The sequence below is a fragment of the Pteronotus mesoamericanus genome, unplaced genomic scaffold, assembly GCF_021234165.1.
Source record: "Pteronotus mesoamericanus isolate MK-2021 breed Mesoamerican mustached bat unplaced genomic scaffold, CSHL_Meso_final contig_347, whole genome shotgun sequence".
Lineage (NCBI taxonomy): Eukaryota > Metazoa > Chordata > Mammalia > Chiroptera > Mormoopidae > Pteronotus > Pteronotus mesoamericanus.
Window position 1 is genome coordinate 10794075 of NW_026555137.1, and position 19340 is coordinate 10813414.

The 19340-nt window shown below is 37.8% G+C and overlaps 1 protein-coding gene across 5 annotated transcripts in view; it reads right to left on the reverse strand.

Moving 5' to 3' along the window:
• ENAH (ENAH actin regulator) overlaps window positions 1-19340 on the reverse strand; it is a 101005-nt gene that overhangs the window by 26329 nt on the left and 55336 nt on the right. For all 5 annotated transcript variants that reach the window (XM_054576649.1, XM_054576652.1, XM_054576651.1 and 2 more), the window contains one exon: window positions 4895-4979. In XM_054576649.1, the coding sequence (XP_054432624.1) occupies window positions 4895-4979 (85 nt within the window). The remainder of the gene's footprint in view (window positions 1-4894; window positions 4980-19340) is intronic.

Consider the following 19340-nt stretch of genomic DNA (forward strand, 5'->3'; position numbering starts at 1 on the left):
TTAATTTTATTAAAATAATATAAGCACCTAATGTTTAAAACTTGTGACAAAACCAGCAGTTCATCCCTCCAACCATCCCACTCATTTCCAACACATCAAAGACGATTACTGTCAGCTCTCTGGACGTGTCTTATGTTTTACCTTTAGATATTATATACTGACTTTCTAATGAGAACATCTTTTCCAACTCCCTCATCACACACAAGCTTTTCCCGGTAGTCACAGGAGAACGCTGATTTCTGCCGATTAAATCAATATTCAGTTTGTTGTTCAAGGGATAATGTAAATATTATTCACAGCTGGACCACATAGTATTCTAAGACTACATCTCATTTCTTACTCAAGTTGTTAGTTTTTGTTTTTTATGCCCAGGTTAATGGCTGCTTTGCTAAGCAATACAACACTTTTAACACAAAAAAGGAAATGGAAGTCACAAGCAGAAGATGGCCAGATATGAGTGAAGTGAATCTGAAAGAATTATGAATGATGGCATTTATAACGAAAGGTGTCCTGCCTTGAGAAGACTGTTCCATATGTCGTAATAGTCTAGGGTTTTCAGTCTGTAAAAGGCAGAGCATCCGCTGAAGTAAGGAAAGAACACAATTGCGAAGATTCCCCAAGTTCCTCAGCAGATGACTGATGTACACAGCTCAGGCAGCTGCAGGAGATCCTGCTGTTTATTTTCTTGGTTTGAGGTAAGAAAGAAAAGTGTTCTGAGTCCTAGCTAATTTTAGCCTGCTCAGTAAAAAAGGGGGTTAAAAAAAAAAAAAAAAAAAAAAGAGCACATCTAACTCTATTTCCCAAAGTAGTCTGTCAAACAGAAAAGTTCAGGTTTACAAATCTGTGGTATCCATCCCACCTAAACTGGGTGGTACATAAATCTTCCGACTTTCATTGTCCTCTAAAGCAGGAATTTGTATAGATGTTTATTGGACAGGTTACAAATGTATAAGTTCTGCTTTTTCTTAGAAAAAACCACTGCCAACTCACGGCCTGGACATGCACGTAAGATTCCCCTTCCTAGAGCTCTGTCTACAGTGCAGTTGTTCGTACGGAAAATAGCACCCCTGTGACCCTGCCTTTTGCCCTGCCCAGGAGAATCATCTGAGGACTTTTTGGAATACAAGAGCCCTAATTCTGAACTAGGGAAAAACTCTAGCAGACTACTTTTTCTTTGAAGTGAGGATATTCATTGTAAAATAATTTGAAATATATACATATATTTTCTCAGAAACAACTGCAGTGGTGATGACCAAAAGTATAGCCAAGAACATTTTAAAAACAGTATGAGAAATAGTTTCCCCCACCAACCAAATATCTATCTCTCCCCCAAAAGAGGTGTCCCCGTATACAGAGATATACAAAGCACTGGCCCAGGAGATTAATAGCTTTTGAATATATTCAAACACATACTTACTTTATGTTGACTCAAAGAGTGATGTTTTAAAGCAAGCAAAATATAAGTAACAAAATTGAAAGCTGTATTTCATTCAGCCTTACCTATACTAACCAGTGTTAGGGAAGTAAAGAGTGATTTAAATTTTGACATACTGAAGAAGGAGGGCAGACTAGGAAGGATGTTCTCGGTTGGTAACATTCAGTAACACTCTGATATTACTGACATTTGTCAGAAAACAAAACAGTAATTATGTTTGATCATAAAATGTGGACATTTCATGTCTCTATTAGCAAACAAATGAAAATGAATAAAGCTAAACCATATAATTAAGTTTTACCATTAGAAAGTTCCTGAGACAAGGGACAATACTTACAAGAGAAGGCGGTCAACTTTTGGTCCATCCTGCCTCTGCAGGCTGACCTGAGGTCTGTACACTTTCATTGCTCTGCTTCCTGCCTCTCTGTTGAGACTGTTATTTCCCTTTTATAACTTTCAGGTAGTAGTGGTGATTTGCAAGCTATTTATAGCTATTAACTACATTAAGTTCTATGTTGAGGCTAACTAACAGGACTGACTCATGTTTCTCAGAATATGTTTTTTCATCACAGTCAGTCAAGGAAGCCAAATATTAATCAGTTGGAATCAAAAACCAGTATTAGAAATGATACATATATGAGCAGAAAACTACATTATCATCATGGGACTAACAAAAAGATATTGGACTAGTAAGATTTACCATCTACAGTAAATGTTTTATCAACTCAATTTTACTTTCATTAAAAATAAAAAAGTTAAAAAGTATTGTACATACAAGGGGAGACCCCCCCCAAAAAAAACCACAATTATTTTCTGGACAGAGGGCCCTTGGAGTACAGGCTTCCCCCCCAGGTGAGTGTTCCGGGAGCCCCCCTGTATCAGTGTACCAGCTGGCATCACTGTGAGAGGCAGCATTTGGTCTCAGTGAATTTTATTTTTGAAGACTCAACACTTTTGCCCATTTCATGAGGGGTGAATTACGAGCACACCCGCCCACACCACACTGAGTGTTCAGCAGTTTTTGACCAAAAATAGTATGACCCTTGTGCCCCACCCTCTCTATTCACCTGATCTCACCCTCAGTGACTTTTTTGTTTGTTTCTCAGGATGAAAAAAAATCCTCAAAGAGAAATGTTTTGACAATGTGGAAAAGGTGAAGCGAAAAACAGTAGAAGCATTACAAAATCGGTGAGTTCAAAACCTGTTCTGAGCAGTGGAGAAAACGTCTTGCTAGGTGTATTGCATCAAATGGAGAGGACTTTGAGGCTGGCCAACATATAAACATGAAATAATGAATATGTGATTTTTAATAAATAAATTCCAAGTGTTTTGGGGGAAAGTCCCCATATATACTGAATATATATGGTACAGAAAAGAACAAAAAGGGAGAGAAAAATTAGCAAAAAGAAGAGACACTAGAATACAGAAAGGAAGGTAGAAAGTTTAAACTAGAAATTTAAGCAGCATGTCCAGCAGATTTGTGGAGACATAAAACAAATGGTGGAGAGAGAAAGAAGAGATGAAATTAATATTGAAAGAGAAAGAAACTGGTTTGGAAGGTTTACCTAAAAGGAAGAAGAGTCTGTGCGTAACTATAGACAGAAAATAATTTAAAAATCCGTATCATCTTTTTAGAAATCTGGATTTCACTCTACAAAATGCCTATAGTTTTCAACTAAACAAGTGTAAACATCTCTAATTTTCAAGCCCGTAAGTGTCTACCTACAGACCAACAGAACAACCCGAAGTCCAGATGAGCCCTGCTAGGACTGGCACTTGGATTGGAGGAGAAATATCTAAGAGTCATGGAGTTCCCTTAACAGTTACTAAAACTTCACTCAGTACTGATTCCCAACTATCACTGCGAGCCACAAGGTCTTGGCAAGCCAGCGCTCGGTGCAGCGGGTCTGCCGCCTGTGACCGGTGACAAGTCAGCGGTCCCTCCATGGGTCCTGCCACTACCCTGAACCGTCCTGGCCTCCAGCAACTGCAACTGTCTTAGATCATTTGCCCTCTCCCTACTTACCAAAATTATGTATTATGTTTTGTTTTGTTTTTTCTGGCTGTTCCTAGTTTCTATAAATGTGTTAGTCCCAATAATACTATGATCATTTTTTATTAATGACTTTCCTGGGGTGGGGCGGGGTGTGTGTGTGTGGGGGTGTGGGTGTGTCCGTCCGTCCGGGGTGGGTGTGTGCGCGCACGCTGGGGGCGGGGGTGTGCACACAATTTACAGTTTCTACCCCTTGGAATTATTCTGCTATGTTTAAAACTCTCAATAGGGAACTGAAATTATTCTATCTTATAAGCTTTATTTCTACAGAAACTTAATTTTATATACAAAATCTGCTGATGACAGCATCACTCAGAAGAGGGAGACAGATTTTCACCAAATCTGTAGGCTATTTCAGGAGTGATCTACCTGAATATACAGACTGTGGCACAGAAAATAATAATAATAATAATAATAATTATTATTATTATTATTAAGGCCTCCTGGAGGGCCTTCCTCAAGAGATAAGTAGTTAGTTTTATAACAAAGCAGAGAACATGAAATCATGGCAAGAGATTCCTCTGGCTGTTTGTCAGGGAAACATGGCACATGTATTAAGACAACATAGAGAATACAAGGAATGTTTCAAATGTAAGATCCAAATCAAAGGTCTCAAGAAGAAATGGCGGCTTCTCACGGAACAAATGCTTCTCAAATGAAAAAAACCATCCATGCGACAGTTATCAACTCTCCAGAACAAGGGTGACCTACTAGGGACAGGTCTAAAACATCGCTCGAGAGCCTTCGTTTGTTTCAAATGGGACGCTGGGTTTGACTAGCTCAATTTTAGTTACTGAATATACATGAATTTTAGAAAACAACTCTGTTGCAAAGTAGCTTATCATTCAGAGGTTCTGTTAATTAAAAAAAAAAATACACCTAAACGAGTCTGCACTATAATTTTAAATATATTTTTAAACTGCACTGAAATAATGAAGACAATGTTCTTGATCTCACTCCACCAAGAGCATGGCCATAAACAGAATGATTTCATGTTCCACTACTACACCCAATGGCACCGTCTCAGATCAATGTCTTACACAAAAGGCCAGAGCTATTTCAACTTTCTAGTTAGTCATGTGAAAGCCCTCACAAAAGCTGATTAATTTATAATTACAATAAAAATAAGACTCTCTGAAGTACAAACATGCTGTTTAAAATATTTAAATGCACATGAGTATGATTTCTATTAAAAAAAGGAGCTATGAAATTTTATTAACATCTTTTGCCCAGCATAACATGAATCTGCTCATTTATTAATGCTGATTCTGAAACGTAATCATATAACAATAAAAGTTCTGACTTTCAAATGGCTAACAAGACAATCTACTTTCAATATTAGGGTGTTCATAGTTTGGTCATCCAGAGTAGAATGAAAAAGTATAAACAATAACTACGAAATTTACCTTCTTTGAATTTCCAATTCTTCTTGTGAGGGGCCATTTTGAACTTGGGCAGGTAGCTGTGAGTTTTGTCTAGGCAATGTCGGCCCTAAAAAGGGAGGAGAACATTACAGATGAGCACTCCCTTGATATGTAGCTGGCTACAGATAAAACCATGAGGAAAACATAAAACCATCACATATTTACGAGATGTATCTTCTTTTTGTTTAGCAAAATAAAATATAAGCTTTACGTAACACGCAGCAAATGAAAGACTGCAACATAATACTGTCATCATCTCCAAAGGCTTACTTGAAACAAATGGAAAACATCAACAATAAAGGAAAAATAAACATTTATATATGAAGAGCTGAGTAAAACAAGTGTTCAATGAGCGTCTGGAAAGGCACCTACGCTTGACGTTTTCTAAGACAATGAGACATTCTCTTTGGGGTACTTATTCATGAAGTGCAGAGGGAGAACTTAAATGAAAAATCAGAATTCAAAAACTCACCTAAATAGAACACTGGAAATGAAAAACAGGAGAGAGAGAGAGCATGAGAACCTTATTACTAGACTGATGGATGCCAATGCATTTATCAAACTTGCTCAATTTCAGCTGCCATTCTTACTCACCAGCCTGGCACTGCCAGCACCGGTGAAAGCAAACTTCTGCTAAACTTAATACATAATTTACCTACGTATCGGACCTTTCAGTGTGACAGAGGCAATCTTCACTTTTCGTCGGGGTTAAAAAAAAAATCCTGCATTCAAATCAACATGGTTCTGTCACGAGAAACTAATAACCATCCATTTCCACACATCATGAACAAGGCAGACCTACTTTGAGCATCTGATAAAGAATGCCACTAAATTATGGGATTTTAATAGCACTGGCTATAAAAATTAAATATGTCATAGACCAAGATAAACAATGAACCTAATATACAGTGCCTAGGGTTACAAAAGAACAGTACTGAAATCCAATCCAGTGAACAAGAGAATAAAGAAATAGTTATCTTCCACTCTTGGAGAGAAATATACATATCTGTGAATTCTAGGGTGCTGGCAAATGCCCAGCAGATATTTTAAAAGTGCTTCATAGATCACTAGTACAAAAAAGTTAATAAATGCTTCTAAAGCCAATTATCGTAATCTATGAAATACCGGCACAAAGTATTTTATATTAGTGGAGTCGATTTCACAACCAGAAGGAGGAGGCTCATGGAAATGTAATACAGAACTGGTTTATCCCAAGTGCAGAAAAACAAATAATTTGATCTGAACTTACCTACTAATTTTTCCTCATCTCTTTCACATACTTTTTTACATTAATCATTTAATTTGTCCTCTAAAGACAAATTAGATAATAACTGCAGTGATATGTTTCATTTGATTTCCTAAGAGTCTGCTATTTTGAGAACCACAAAATATATTAATCCTATGTAATCAGTAACAACAACAACAAAAATCAAGAAACTTTTTAAATTGAAATTAAATACACACTTAAATGTTTGCATAAATGAAAATATGTAACTTGTCTAATGAACAGAATGGGATTCTTTCCTTCTTTAGAAAATATAATAATGGAAAAGTACTGTTATATACTAACGGTTAATACTTGACAGGGGAAAGATGTCTAGTCTTTTTTGGCAGAAGGGGTCCATACAAGGGAGGAGGTTAAATTTGAGAAAATGTAAATTATTTGGGGCAAATATTTTACCTATCCAAAGTTATAGTTACCCGACAATATTAAATGGGCAACTCACAAGGCTATTTTGGTTTAATTATTTTTAGAAAATAATGTATTTCGGTGAAAACCTCAGAGCACTCACATAATTGAACAGCCGGATGCCAGCAGGTTAGACTTCTCTGGCGTCCACCCCAAGTAAGAATGCGCACATACTGCTCCACCTGGGGCCAGCCGCACACCTCAACAGTATTCACAGACACACTCACCAATTAAAATCTATCAATGTAGGTGCTCACTCAAATATACAAATTCAAGAAACAGATGTCGAAATGTCAACTCAACTCTACTGGTTTTATTAAACAGGTTTAAAAAAAAAAACTAACAAAAGCTAACATAACTCACACAAAAAAATCTGAATGAGAGAGTATCTTAGCAATTTATGGAAACTTTTGGGGGTTTTTTTAAGTTAAAAGTTTACTCAGCAAATGATTTAATAATAATTGACTATCATTTATTCATGAAGCTGAGAAGCAAAGAAAATCTTCATAGAAGATCCTTTTAAAATGGGGGTGGTGTGGGAGGATTTGATCCAAAATCAACTCTTAAAAGTCTTTCTACACGGTTCTTGTGATAATGGGCTATGTGTCTTTCCACAGACACTCTTTAAATGGGGGGCAGGAGAGAAGCGTTTGGCATTTTCTCACATCTTTATTTAATCTGGTGGCTGTGTTTGTTCCTTCTTCGTCAATATTGCCAAGTCACAATACTGAGCAAACTGAAGAAATGCATTTTAAAATAATATTCTGTAAGCATTAAATAAAAGAGTTCTAGGTAAATTATGAGCTTCAGGTACACAATTACACTTTTTCTTCTTGGCAAGCGTTCTGCGGGGTTAGACAACTGGTAAGTTGTACCAAAGGCACCACACACAATGTGAAACAGCAACTAAGATCGGGCAAGGCCATCAGCTGCCACTGTATTTTCCAGAATAGAACTCTACTCACTTCACACAGGCCATATTTCTACATTAGTGTCTGTGTTCCCACAGAATACAAAAAAGGTCCTTTCCTAAACAGTGGGCAAATGACAATATTTTAGGAGCATAATATGGTGGTTAACAGTTCTCTTTTGGAACAAAAAAGAGAAGAAACCAGTAAACCTACTTTGTTCCTGCTATATTATCATAAAGAACAATAGCAATTTGAGGGTTAATTTGGCTAGTTTTCTCTGTTTAATTACCATAGCCAAAGACATTGGTTGATCTTAATTTGTCCTGGCTAGAATTCATATAGCAAAGTATGTGAATTACAGTTTCTAATAAAGAAAATGTGTCCATGTCGCTGAAATGCTAGCCTATAAATAATGACAGAGTCAGAAGAGAATCTCTAAGTCAGGACTGAATGGCAATTCAGTCCTGACTCCAATACTGAGTTCTGGCTAAAGCGCATTTTACTTATAACATTTTAATTTTCACAAATACAGTTTCACGCGTAGCCACAGACTATTTAAAAACACAGGACCAAAAGACAAATAGTGTCATTATATACAATACAATCAAGTTTAAACTTTGCAATGTGGTAAATTTATTGTTTGTACAACTCAAGGTAATAACGGGGAAATATGCTTTTTAACACATAATTTTACAACTTAAAAAGTTCACTTCTATTAAGGCCAAATCAATCTTCTCTCCTCAGTTGGGTAAACTGCATCTATTATTCTGCAGGTGGAGCTCAACATATTCAGGAGCAAATACAGAACATCAAGTAGGTTTCCAAAAAAACTCAGGAGTCCTAGGGACACAAATAGGAATCATCACTCAGGGCTGGTTCAGAAGAAGGCCTGGAAGAACCCCCAAGAGGAGGCAGGAAATTCAGAATTAAAAGTTGCTGATGAAACACTTAACCTGCAATGATTAATCGTGGATTCTGGGGAGAAGAGGGCACTTATGAAGAGTTAAACTATGGGCTCCTGGCTACAACTGAATCACCTGGAGCAACCGTTAAGTAGAACAAGAAATACACTAGCATTTTCATTTTTGAAAATTTATAATGCTCTTTTTTGCCTAAACTATCAGGTATATAAATTTTAAAATAATTATCTTCATAGATAAAGAAACAATACCAGTGATACTGGAGAATTACATGAAAAACTGAGTCACATGGATAAAGTATATATACACAGCTGAACTGTTTTTATAAAACTTTAGCAGTATGCCACTTTATAATTTTATCTCCCATTTAAAAAATCTGGCCAGGTATACAGGAACCAAAAAAAAAAGGTATATATGTTTTAAAAAAACTAAAAAGCACTAAGATTTGACAGCCACTTTCTGAACATGGGTTGTCAAAACAAAGTTTTAGACTCAAATGAGGATAAAAAGAATTCAGAAAGGATGTGTGTGTGTGTGTGTAGATAGCCCTTGTGCAAGGCTAAGGAAATGCACATACCCTTAGGTAACTGGAATTTGGGGCGGCTAAGTGACACATCTGGTTGGTCCACACAAACGATACACACATGTGTCTATGAGTGAAAGAAGACACTCCATAAAGCCTAAATTCGCTCCTGAGCCACAGATAGTAACCGCTGAATCAAAGGGACTGGCAATCAGAAGTCAACCTGCTAAGGCAAGAGGAAGTGTGCATCTGCCTGGCAGATGTGTACACCTAGAAATTACCTCAAGTTCGGCAAAAGCTCCCTCCTGAGAAGGCACATTTACCTTCCCCAAATCATAGTAAGATGGATTCCACCCCCCTTAAATGCCAAATTAAAAGGCTGCTCTCAAACGAAAGAGTTAAAAACGAAAAGGAACAAAAAAACCCTCTCTCGTTCGTGTTGAAACAAGAGAACGAGAGTTAGTTTGAAGACCCTAATTCGAATTAAATCCTCACTAAGACGCCAACTCAGAAGCTGACCAAGTACCTACATGAACCACAACAAATATCACAACATAAAACGGTAGCTTGCTGGATATCCCAAATACCACAAAACCAGACTATGGCCTAAGGAAACAAAAGTTATGGAGATGTGCAAGTAGTATGTACCACAGCTTGAAAAAGTAATGTAAAGGTAATGTTGCTTACCACAGAAAATACATCGCAAATTAGTGCTGTCCTGCGTGGCAGTAACCTTGCTCTGGGCTGCAACAGACACCTTGGTGTTAGAAGCTTCGAAGGACAAAGGGGCCATCTGAAGAAGTTCACACAAACTAAGAGGCGCTTGGAAAGGTTCACAGTGTATTTATACATCCTTCCTATCTAAATCCTCGTTCTGGAAGCTCTGTAATTTAATAAAAACGTGGCCTCTTTAACATGAGCTTTTAAAAATGTTAGGCGCAATCTTATTTGTTGGAAAAACCCTGTCAGCCACAGTTCAAATGATGCTCTTACAGCTTAATTATTTCCTGAGTTACACAATGAGAGACTGCAATCGATTTCTGTTTTACAATTATATTTTTAAAAGTAAATGAAGCTGAGGTACAGGAAGTCAAGATCTACGGCCATTAGAGTTAATTTCTTGGTATCTACCCTCTTTTAGTATTGCTCACACAGGAGAATTTGCAGCTGAAAAAAAAATTTAGGGGAAATGTTTAAAATTGACTTGAGAAATGCTCGTTTCTACTAGTTGAAAAAAACCACAGCCTTTTTAACAGCCCATAGCAATTAAATTCAATGATGTAAAATAAGAATATCTTCATTTGTTTCTCACACTGAAAAACAGCAAAACTATTCATTGTTTTACCGAGCCACATTTTAGTGTTCCTTTTTCCCCCTCAATATATATACACATATTTGACAAGTTATCTTATTAAAATGTTTGGCCACATCAAATAGCCATTTAATAGTTAGGCTATCTTCATTAAAATTTACCTTAAGCATTAATGAAGTAAATTCTTTTTTACGACAAAACTCAGTAATAAGTAGTGATAACTTAGGAAAAGGGAAAGGGTTTTTATAAAATCAAGGTGACACTCAAAATTGGGATAGAAAAAACAAAATTTGATTTTTTTTTAAGTATTAGATACATTAGTGACATTCAAAACTTTACATGAATTATTTCTATAAAATCCTAAAGAAATCTTTTTCAGCATGAGAAAGATTTTCTTTTTCTATCAGCATTAACCAGAAACAATGGACAGGTAAGAAATATATCAACTTAAAAAGGACTACATAAAGGTAAACAAGACATTATTTCAGATTCCTTCTAAAAATGTATTCTTAAAATAATAGAATTTATGCTAAGTAAAATTTGTATAGAATCAGAACCAAACCAACATATTTAAAGAACGCACACCTGAAAATGGTAATAAATCTTAAAATTCAAGACTTTAAATCATGTTTAGAAATTAGATTTAATATAGTCCAATAAAGTATAAATCTTGTTTTAAAAATATCATATTCAGCAGATATTTTTAAGCACAAACAAAATAAAGATTGATAATGTCCCCTTTCCTAAGTACTTCCAACCATCCCATCTATTATTAAAGTTGCATGCACAATATTTACAATAATGACATAAAGAAAACCACAGGCATACACATAAAATGTCGACCATGCTAATTATCATTAGATCATTCCAAAGGAGATACACAATTTAGAAATTTTTTAATTGTTGTATTTTAAGTTTAAACCTTAAAAAGCTGCCTTACCAATGTCTGCAAATGACTTTTATAAAGCTTTTATTAAATAAACGTGCCTAGCCTTCAGGTTTTACCCTACAGTTCCTTTCATTCATATTCAAGAAAGCAAATACAAACACTTACAAGAAAAACCTGAGAAATTATCTCGTCTCTGACAACAAAAAAACCACCACGATCCATTACCAATCATTTTGGCAAAAAGTCATCTGACAATTGTCAGAATGCAGGTAAACCATCATCACCGGGTAAGACAAAACATTTTTAACCCAAAACCCCCAATCTTGTTACAGTTTAAAGAACACATCATTCTTGCACACAGTATCTTTAAGCACCTTCTTTCTACCGACTTTACTCCTTATCATCCCATAAAAAAACACGGCTCTATATTCTGATATGGTTGCTTGAATTCTACTGCAGTTTGCATTTCCCAGAGATACTAAATTATTCATTCCATCATATGCATACAGCTAACAGCATTTCCTGCTTAATACTGATACTATTAACTCTTTGCTCACTCAGCCAGGGGAGGAGGGTAAAATATGGGGAAGAACATTGCCTGTCCAGACTGAGTAAATTCAGCAAAGTGATGATTACAGCATAATTACTTTTAGTACAAGCATCGATAGTCCATATATTTCACATGTTACCTATGAAAGGTCATTTCAGTTTAAGTTAGCCGTATTAAAATAGACTTACAACTGAAATAAATTAGGATGGGCTCTAACGAAAAGCATGAACTGAGGAGGTTCGTGTATCAAAAAAAGCAAAATTTAACATTCATTTCATCTTAAGGAGAAGAAAAATGGCCATCACTACCAGGTACTCGAACCTTAAAATAGTCTTGTCATGGCTGTCCGTCTATTTCCAACACAGCCTGTAAAACTGCTGCTCCTCAAGCTTCCCCCTGCCTTGTAACATTCTTCACCATTAACGGTTTTACATGAGCAGAGAAATGTAGAAACCTGGAGTAACACATTAGCAGCAAAAGTGAAGGCTACTTAGATTTGACCAGCATTACTATTTTTATTGCTACATGTAATTGCCACAGTATACCCTCAACCTTCATGTTTCAAACATCAGAGGTTACCGCTATTAGCGGCTGGTCCCAAGGCAATTTGTAACATGGAGAGTACCCATCTCAGCACTTTTTCTGAGGATTAAATGAGGTAACGTTTGCGCAAAGCTGGTTATAACTTGATCTGCACTCGAGAAAGCTGGTCTATTCAGCGGGCACAGCATCAGCATCCAAATTAGCAGCGTGCACACTTTTCACGGTCAGTAAGGCCGCCCCAGGTATTACGGCCACGGTCGCAAAGTTCTCCCAGATGCATTTATGAGAGGGAATGAAAGCCAATGTGTTGTGTTTGTTCTCAGGAAGCTGGAGTGGACTGGAGGAAGGCACTGCAGTGGGCGTGAGCGCCTGCGTTCAGAGAGGCCGGTGCCACGGGCATGCCAGTTGGTGCAGTCACTAAGGAAAGGAGTATGGAGGTTCCTCAAAAAGAAAGGCTAGAACGACCACATGATCTAGCGCGCCCGCTTCTAGGTGCACATCCAAAGGGAATGGAGACGGGATCTCAGAGATATCTGCACTCCCATGTTCACCACAGCATTATTCACCATAGTCAAGATACTGAAACGACCTAGGGGCCTATCCACACATGGATGATCGAGGAGACATATGCATGTATACAGATGTATATAGATCTAGATATACAGGGTCTGGCACAAATAACGCCCCCTCCTTTTTTTTTTTTTTTTATTACAAAATCATAAGCATGTAATTCTGTAACATAACATCACACCCAAGCACACCATAGGACATGTTAGGTGGAGTGTTCCAATTAAAACTATAAATTATTACACCCATATTACCCTACCAACCACGCTCCAGCAGGCGTTACTTCTGCCGGACCCTGTATATCCTCAGTCCTTATATATACTTCCTGATGGAGACAGGAAGTAACGCAGTGGTTGCCCAGAGCTGGGAGGTAGAGCAGAACCAGGGGTTAGGGCACGGGGTGGGGATGGTGGCTTACATACACAGGGTTTCTTTCCGGCATGATGCAAAGTTCAAAAATTGACTGTAGTGTTAACTGCAAAACCCTGTGAATATACTAAGAACCACTGACTTCTGCCCTTTGACCGGGTAAACTGCATGGTATGGGAAGTAAGGCTCAATAAAGCCGTTAAAGAAAACTGTGTTGTGCTGCGTTCTTCAGCTCAGCACTGATTACAACACAATGCTGAAGAACAGCTCAGTGCCTACCACTTTTCCATTAAGATCTGGGTAGTGGGATTTGAGGTAATTTTACTTTCTTCCTTAGGCTTTTCTGTACTGCTTAAATTTTAATAATAAGCACAATCAGAAGGGGAAGAAAAAAGCTTACTCTCATTTGTAAAACAAAGTGCTGTGCTGGAAATGAGAGTTCTCATCCGGCAGCGCTCTCACTGGCTCTAGTTTCTGACAAGAGAACTGAATGTGAGCAACGAAGAAAAGTGACTCCACTGATAATACCAACGTGACCCGAGCGTCTGCAAGGACGGCAGAGCCAGGGCCTGGATGCCCTTCCCAAACCCCAGGGCCGGTCTGGGAGGGCGCAAGGCAGGTCCCGCCCCCGGGCTGGCTCTTCGGCAGGAATCAAAACCGAAGGCATGGCTTCGGTCGCAGCTCTGAATACATCTCCATTCAGGAGGGCTCATCGAAACCCAGGGCTGTCCCAGTTAAACGGGGACAGCTGCTGCGTCTCCATGGGAACCCCCAGCCCTCGCTCTTCTCCTTTCTCTGCGCAGTAACTCACGACACTTCACTGGCCAAACCAAGAAGCAACTCCTATCTCTAAATTAGCAATGTCCAAATTTACTTCTGAAAATTCAAAAATATATACAATTTTATAATAAAATAGTTTTTAAAAAATAGTTCTGTTTTATGAAAACATAAAAAACTTAAACAGCGTTTGTTTACATTACATGGAGTTTATTAAATAAAATTACATTAAGTCAAGTTATTGGTGTGGGCTGTCAGCAAGAACATAAAAATAAGTAAATTTGTTCTACAAACTAAGCACCCTTAACTTCAGTCTCTGAAATGTAATAATATCCCTAAAAATATGTATTTTATTTTACTATTCGTTAAAAAAATACAGTCGTAATTAGTAGGTCATAATTTGGGTATGCAAATTTAAACATGATGGGACACTGTTCAGATGAAATATCAGTATATTCAGACAAACATAAAAACTTTAAATTAGGAATGGCATGTTCCCACTCTCGTGACTCAGTAATGTTACTCAGTAAAGTACTTCTTTTTCAGGAGAACTGTGCACAAAATACTTATTACCATATTTTAAATGATATTTTTAGTATTTTAGTTCAATTTGTAGGTTTATATTATCGTGCTTTCTTCATTAGACATTTTCCATGTTAAATCTTGGTCTTTTACTTACTCTCCCACTAAAAATAAAAAGATACCAGAGTAACGGCAATTCATTGTTACATAAAAACAAAACAAAATGGGAGAAGAAAAAAGAAAATGTCAATACCAGCAAGAGCCCCGAGGGAAACACATTATAAAACCCAAACATCACCTGGTAGACTCAGGGTCTTTCCAATTTGTTATGTGGTCGCTGAATTACTACTTTATGTCATTTATTTAGAGTCAGCTGTCTGCCTCCCTAGACTTTAAGTGTGTTTGGCATATAGTAGGTAACTAATACATTTTTTTAACCCTAAATTGGAGTTTTACAGAATTGATGCAACTTGAACAGAACTCATTAAAGGTGTCTCATCTGCTAGCCATATAGACACCTTTGTCTATATATATATATATATACACACACACACACACACACACACACAAAGCAGCTTCACATTTAGCAATCCACCTAAAATAATGTCACTGGAGAATAAATATGAGAACAAAAGACTCTGTATAATTTTACAATGGGGGGGATACACAACCAGAAATATTTAAACAAAAGAAACTAAAACTATCTTGCTAAAAAACAAGTGGAGGTTCCCATACAGCCAAGTTCAACATAATGTCAAGAAATAACCTAGAAAATCTAGATCTGAAGTGTTTCATAGACTGTGAAGTTGGAATCCCATCAGATTCCAGGAAAAAAAAAATTAACTCTTTAAAAAAAAGCAAGAAAGAGGTCTGGTCCACAGACGATTCCCAGAGTGCAGAAATCCAGGTAAAGGCAAGTTCTCGTCCCAAGCCTCGTGACCAAGAACATCCGAGGGCCGGGCACAAGAGCAGCATTAAAGGTGGGGTGACTTTAGAACGGCGACCTGGCTGTATCTCCTCTGCAACATTATATGACACTTGTTTCTAAGCAAGTCAAGACTGTTAGTTGCCTGCATGGATCCTATAACCATCCCTCTTTGCAGAAAAATAAAATGCACAAAAAATACTGGTGGAATGTTTTAAATAACACTTATTCACATTCATTTTTAATGAATAAAAGGATAAGTTTTGGCAGGAAAATAATTACTGAGCCTACTGACAATGTGGAAATATCCCAGAGTCCTGAAAACTCAGCTCTTGCCTGGGAGGTGATACTTGAAAATAAAACTGTACTATCCAAACTGAGCAAGAGTACCTGTTTAAGAGGGAAAAAAATAATTCAAGCTGATTTACCAAAAGGATAAGAATCCCTTTGGGGCAGTAAAATAGTTATGGCTTCCTAAGAACAAAATTCTAGAGGTTCAAACATCTGTTCATGTAAATTAACACTATAAATGACTACCGCATTAAACAGACTCAGGGGCTGTGTACGTATCGCATCTCGGCCCAGTTAATAAGATTGTATGCTGGGTTAAATAAATATATGTATGTCGTCTGGCCTTCAGCAGAGACATCTGGAATAATTTGATATTCATTTTGCAAATAAAATCTGCCAATGTCATTATATTAGCCTTGTCACCAACTTTGGTTTTGCCAAATTCCTTAAACAGCCCAGAAATGAACGGTTTGAAGTGTTTTGATACAAATCAACCCCACAGGGGTGAAAAAAGGGACAGTGGTGCAAGGGGCCAGCCACGGGCCCCTGGGCAAGCCCGGTGACCCAGGCTCACCTCTCTAAAACGAAGGTGATGCCCCATATTGCGCAGCTGTTAAAACCATTACCAGTAAGACAGGCGCCCAACGAGGACTGGCACACAGCAGGCAGCCATCCCTCAGAAGCGCTGTAACAACTAAACGAGAAGCTAAGCTGAAGGCCTAGAACAATGGCTTGGCAGCTACAGTGGGCACTAAATAAAAGTGTGTTATGTCCTTTTCACTGTTTAAAAAAATATTTTTTTAATTTATTTTTAAGAGAGAGGGACAGGAGGGAGGTAGAAAGGGAGAGAAACGTCCAGGGACCTGGCATCGAACTGGCGACCTTTCAGTTCGCAAGAGGACGCCCAACCACCAGAGCCACACCAGTCAGGGCCTCGTCACTCTGCTCCTCTCCTTACACTGTGCCATTTCAGGCCTCATCTTTCTCACAAATACTATCCCACAGCGTCCTAAACTGACCTCTGTCATCTCCATTACATCTGGTCTAAAGCACACACCTGATTAGTTACATCGAGCATTTATTTAGCACCTTTCCATGGACCACTGACCAACATAACATACACGCTTCTCGGCAAGAACGCAAGGTTCTTCCCACCCTTTCCAGTTTTACTTCTTAGGGTTTCCCTCTTCCCATACATACTCTCGTGCCTCCACGCCTACCCGGAATGTTCTGGAGACCTATTCATTCTTCAAAAGCTAGCTCAACCGTCAGCTCCTCTTCAGAAAGCTCCTTAACCCTGGAATTTTCTTTAGTATTCCTAAGGCCTTTCTGCACCCTCACTCACAACATTTTACAAGCTGTATTCTAATTTTGCTGTCCTTGTTTCTAGTAGCTTCCACCCAGTTATGAAATCCTGGAAGGCAGAGAACAGGCCACTTTATCACATTCGTGTGCCTCCCAGCACCCAGCACAGCACCTAAACTCAAGGCACATCTCGTGGCTTCCGTGGGATAACCTTAACCTTGCTCTCAGGAAAACCGGCAATCTGGGAAATCAAAGTGCCACTGCGAATGTAAGGTATTTCTAGAAACTTTCTGAGATTTCTTAAAATTCAATTAATATTTTAAAAATTTCAAAAAGATTAAAAAATGCTGAGATAAAATTTATACCAATGCTCATATTAAAAGTTATATCAGGCCAAATTATCAGTAAGAAAAAAATAATGGCTGGAATCTCAGTATTTATATTTATTTATAAAGCCTAAAGAAAATTTCAAACGGGGGTATCTTTGACTATGTTCTCATTATCAATAAATTTTTTTTTTTTAATAACAGAGCAAGGGCAGTTTTAGCCATGGCAAAATATTAAGCTTTTCTTCTCACCAAGGTATACCTAATCTTGAGCAGAACACAAGCAGTGGAATAATCTTACTGGCCATGCATATGGTTTTCCTTTTAAAATGCATTTAAAAATTATTTTCTATTTTCAAATGACTTAAACATTTTTCAAAATGAAACAGACTCTGCAAACTCACCTCCACCAATCATCACAAGGACCGACTTTATATTTTATATAATCCCTAACTATTATCTACAAAACTGCTATACAGATAGCTGATAAATAATACAGAAACCCCAAATGTCAGTCTGAATAATGCATTTTCAATGCACCTGTGTAAAATCGAGTCCACTTCCATTAGACAACCAAAAGAGAGAAACTGTAGCACTTGCTATAAAAGGAAGAACACTATTTCAACTCTACATGTGATTTGTGTTTTTTAAATTCCAAATATAACTCGCTGTATTTAGCACCTCCTGTACTTTCCAGTATATTAGATAATTGCACACCAAGTTCAAACAAAATAAAGGAAAACATGTCTGCCACCCACCCTTTCCCTAAGAAATCGAAATATTAAACACAGCGCACCTTGTAAAGGTCAGCATGATGAGCCCCAAAGAAAGCTATTTTTTCCTCATTTTAACAAATTTGTTTGAGGATTTAGAGGCCTTAGGGAACAAGGGAGAGAGGAAGGGAGAATTCTGTAATTAGTGGTTTTGGTAAAAAAAGATAGGTCAGTAATTTTCTAATCCTGCTCTGGAGAACCCTGTAAGTGCTTGGGAGCTTCCAAGGCCCCACGTACATTAGAAAAGCTCTTTTTCTTTCTTTCTTTTTTTCTTTCTTTCTTTCTTTTTTTTGTCTGTTTATCCATTGGGTCTCTGGAAAAAATTGTTTGAACAAATGTGTCTATGACTTTAAGAAGTCTGAAAATCACTAAGGACTCACCAATATTCAATGAATAATACTGACATTAACACCAAATAAAACAGCAAACAGAATCATTCATGGGAGAAAATGGTTTTATAAAAATGGTAAAACATTAAGAAGTAGGGAAGCCTACATCTGTAGTTGCTTTACCTTTACGAATATATTTGTTTCTTTTGCCTCTGATCAGAGATTAATTTGGTGCATTTGGTGTATTGTTTGTTTAGGGAGGGGACACACAGGTTAACCTTTTTCAACCTGGTTTTGGCAGAAAGACAATGGACAGTTTTAGCAAAAAACTAGCTGTGCGCCCGAAAGCAGCAGCTGTGGGGGGAGGGAAAGGGATGTTCAAGATGCGAGGAGATGTGACTGGGTATGTCCGTCTGCGTGAGCGGGAGGGGGCGTACAAAGTAAACCCGGGCAGGGTACACAGCTGTCCTACTTTGGTGGAGGCTACAGAAAGAACTGCCTTTTCCCCCAGGACACTTCTGATGCCTGGCATCTACCTCCTCCCATGCCTCCACTTCCAAACCAATCAACAGCATCAAAAAATCAGAAATCAGTGTTAAACTACAGTAATTCATGGAAAGTCATTTTCCACATAGACCAGACTATGGAAAACACCAACCATTTTACAGGCTTTGTTTTTTCTGATGAAAAAGCTATAGACCCAAAGCCTCTTTGCCTTGACCTGGGCATGATGCAAGCAGATGACACGGGTGGGCCAACTTCTTCCACCTCGCTTTCTCTTTCCCGTGGTCTTACGGGTGGGGGTTCTGACAGAAGAGAGCAAAGTTTCCAAATCATCTAGGAAGGAGCTACTAAATGCCCTTGCCTTTCCAAAATGCTTGTGTAAATGATGGGCAATTTTCTCAC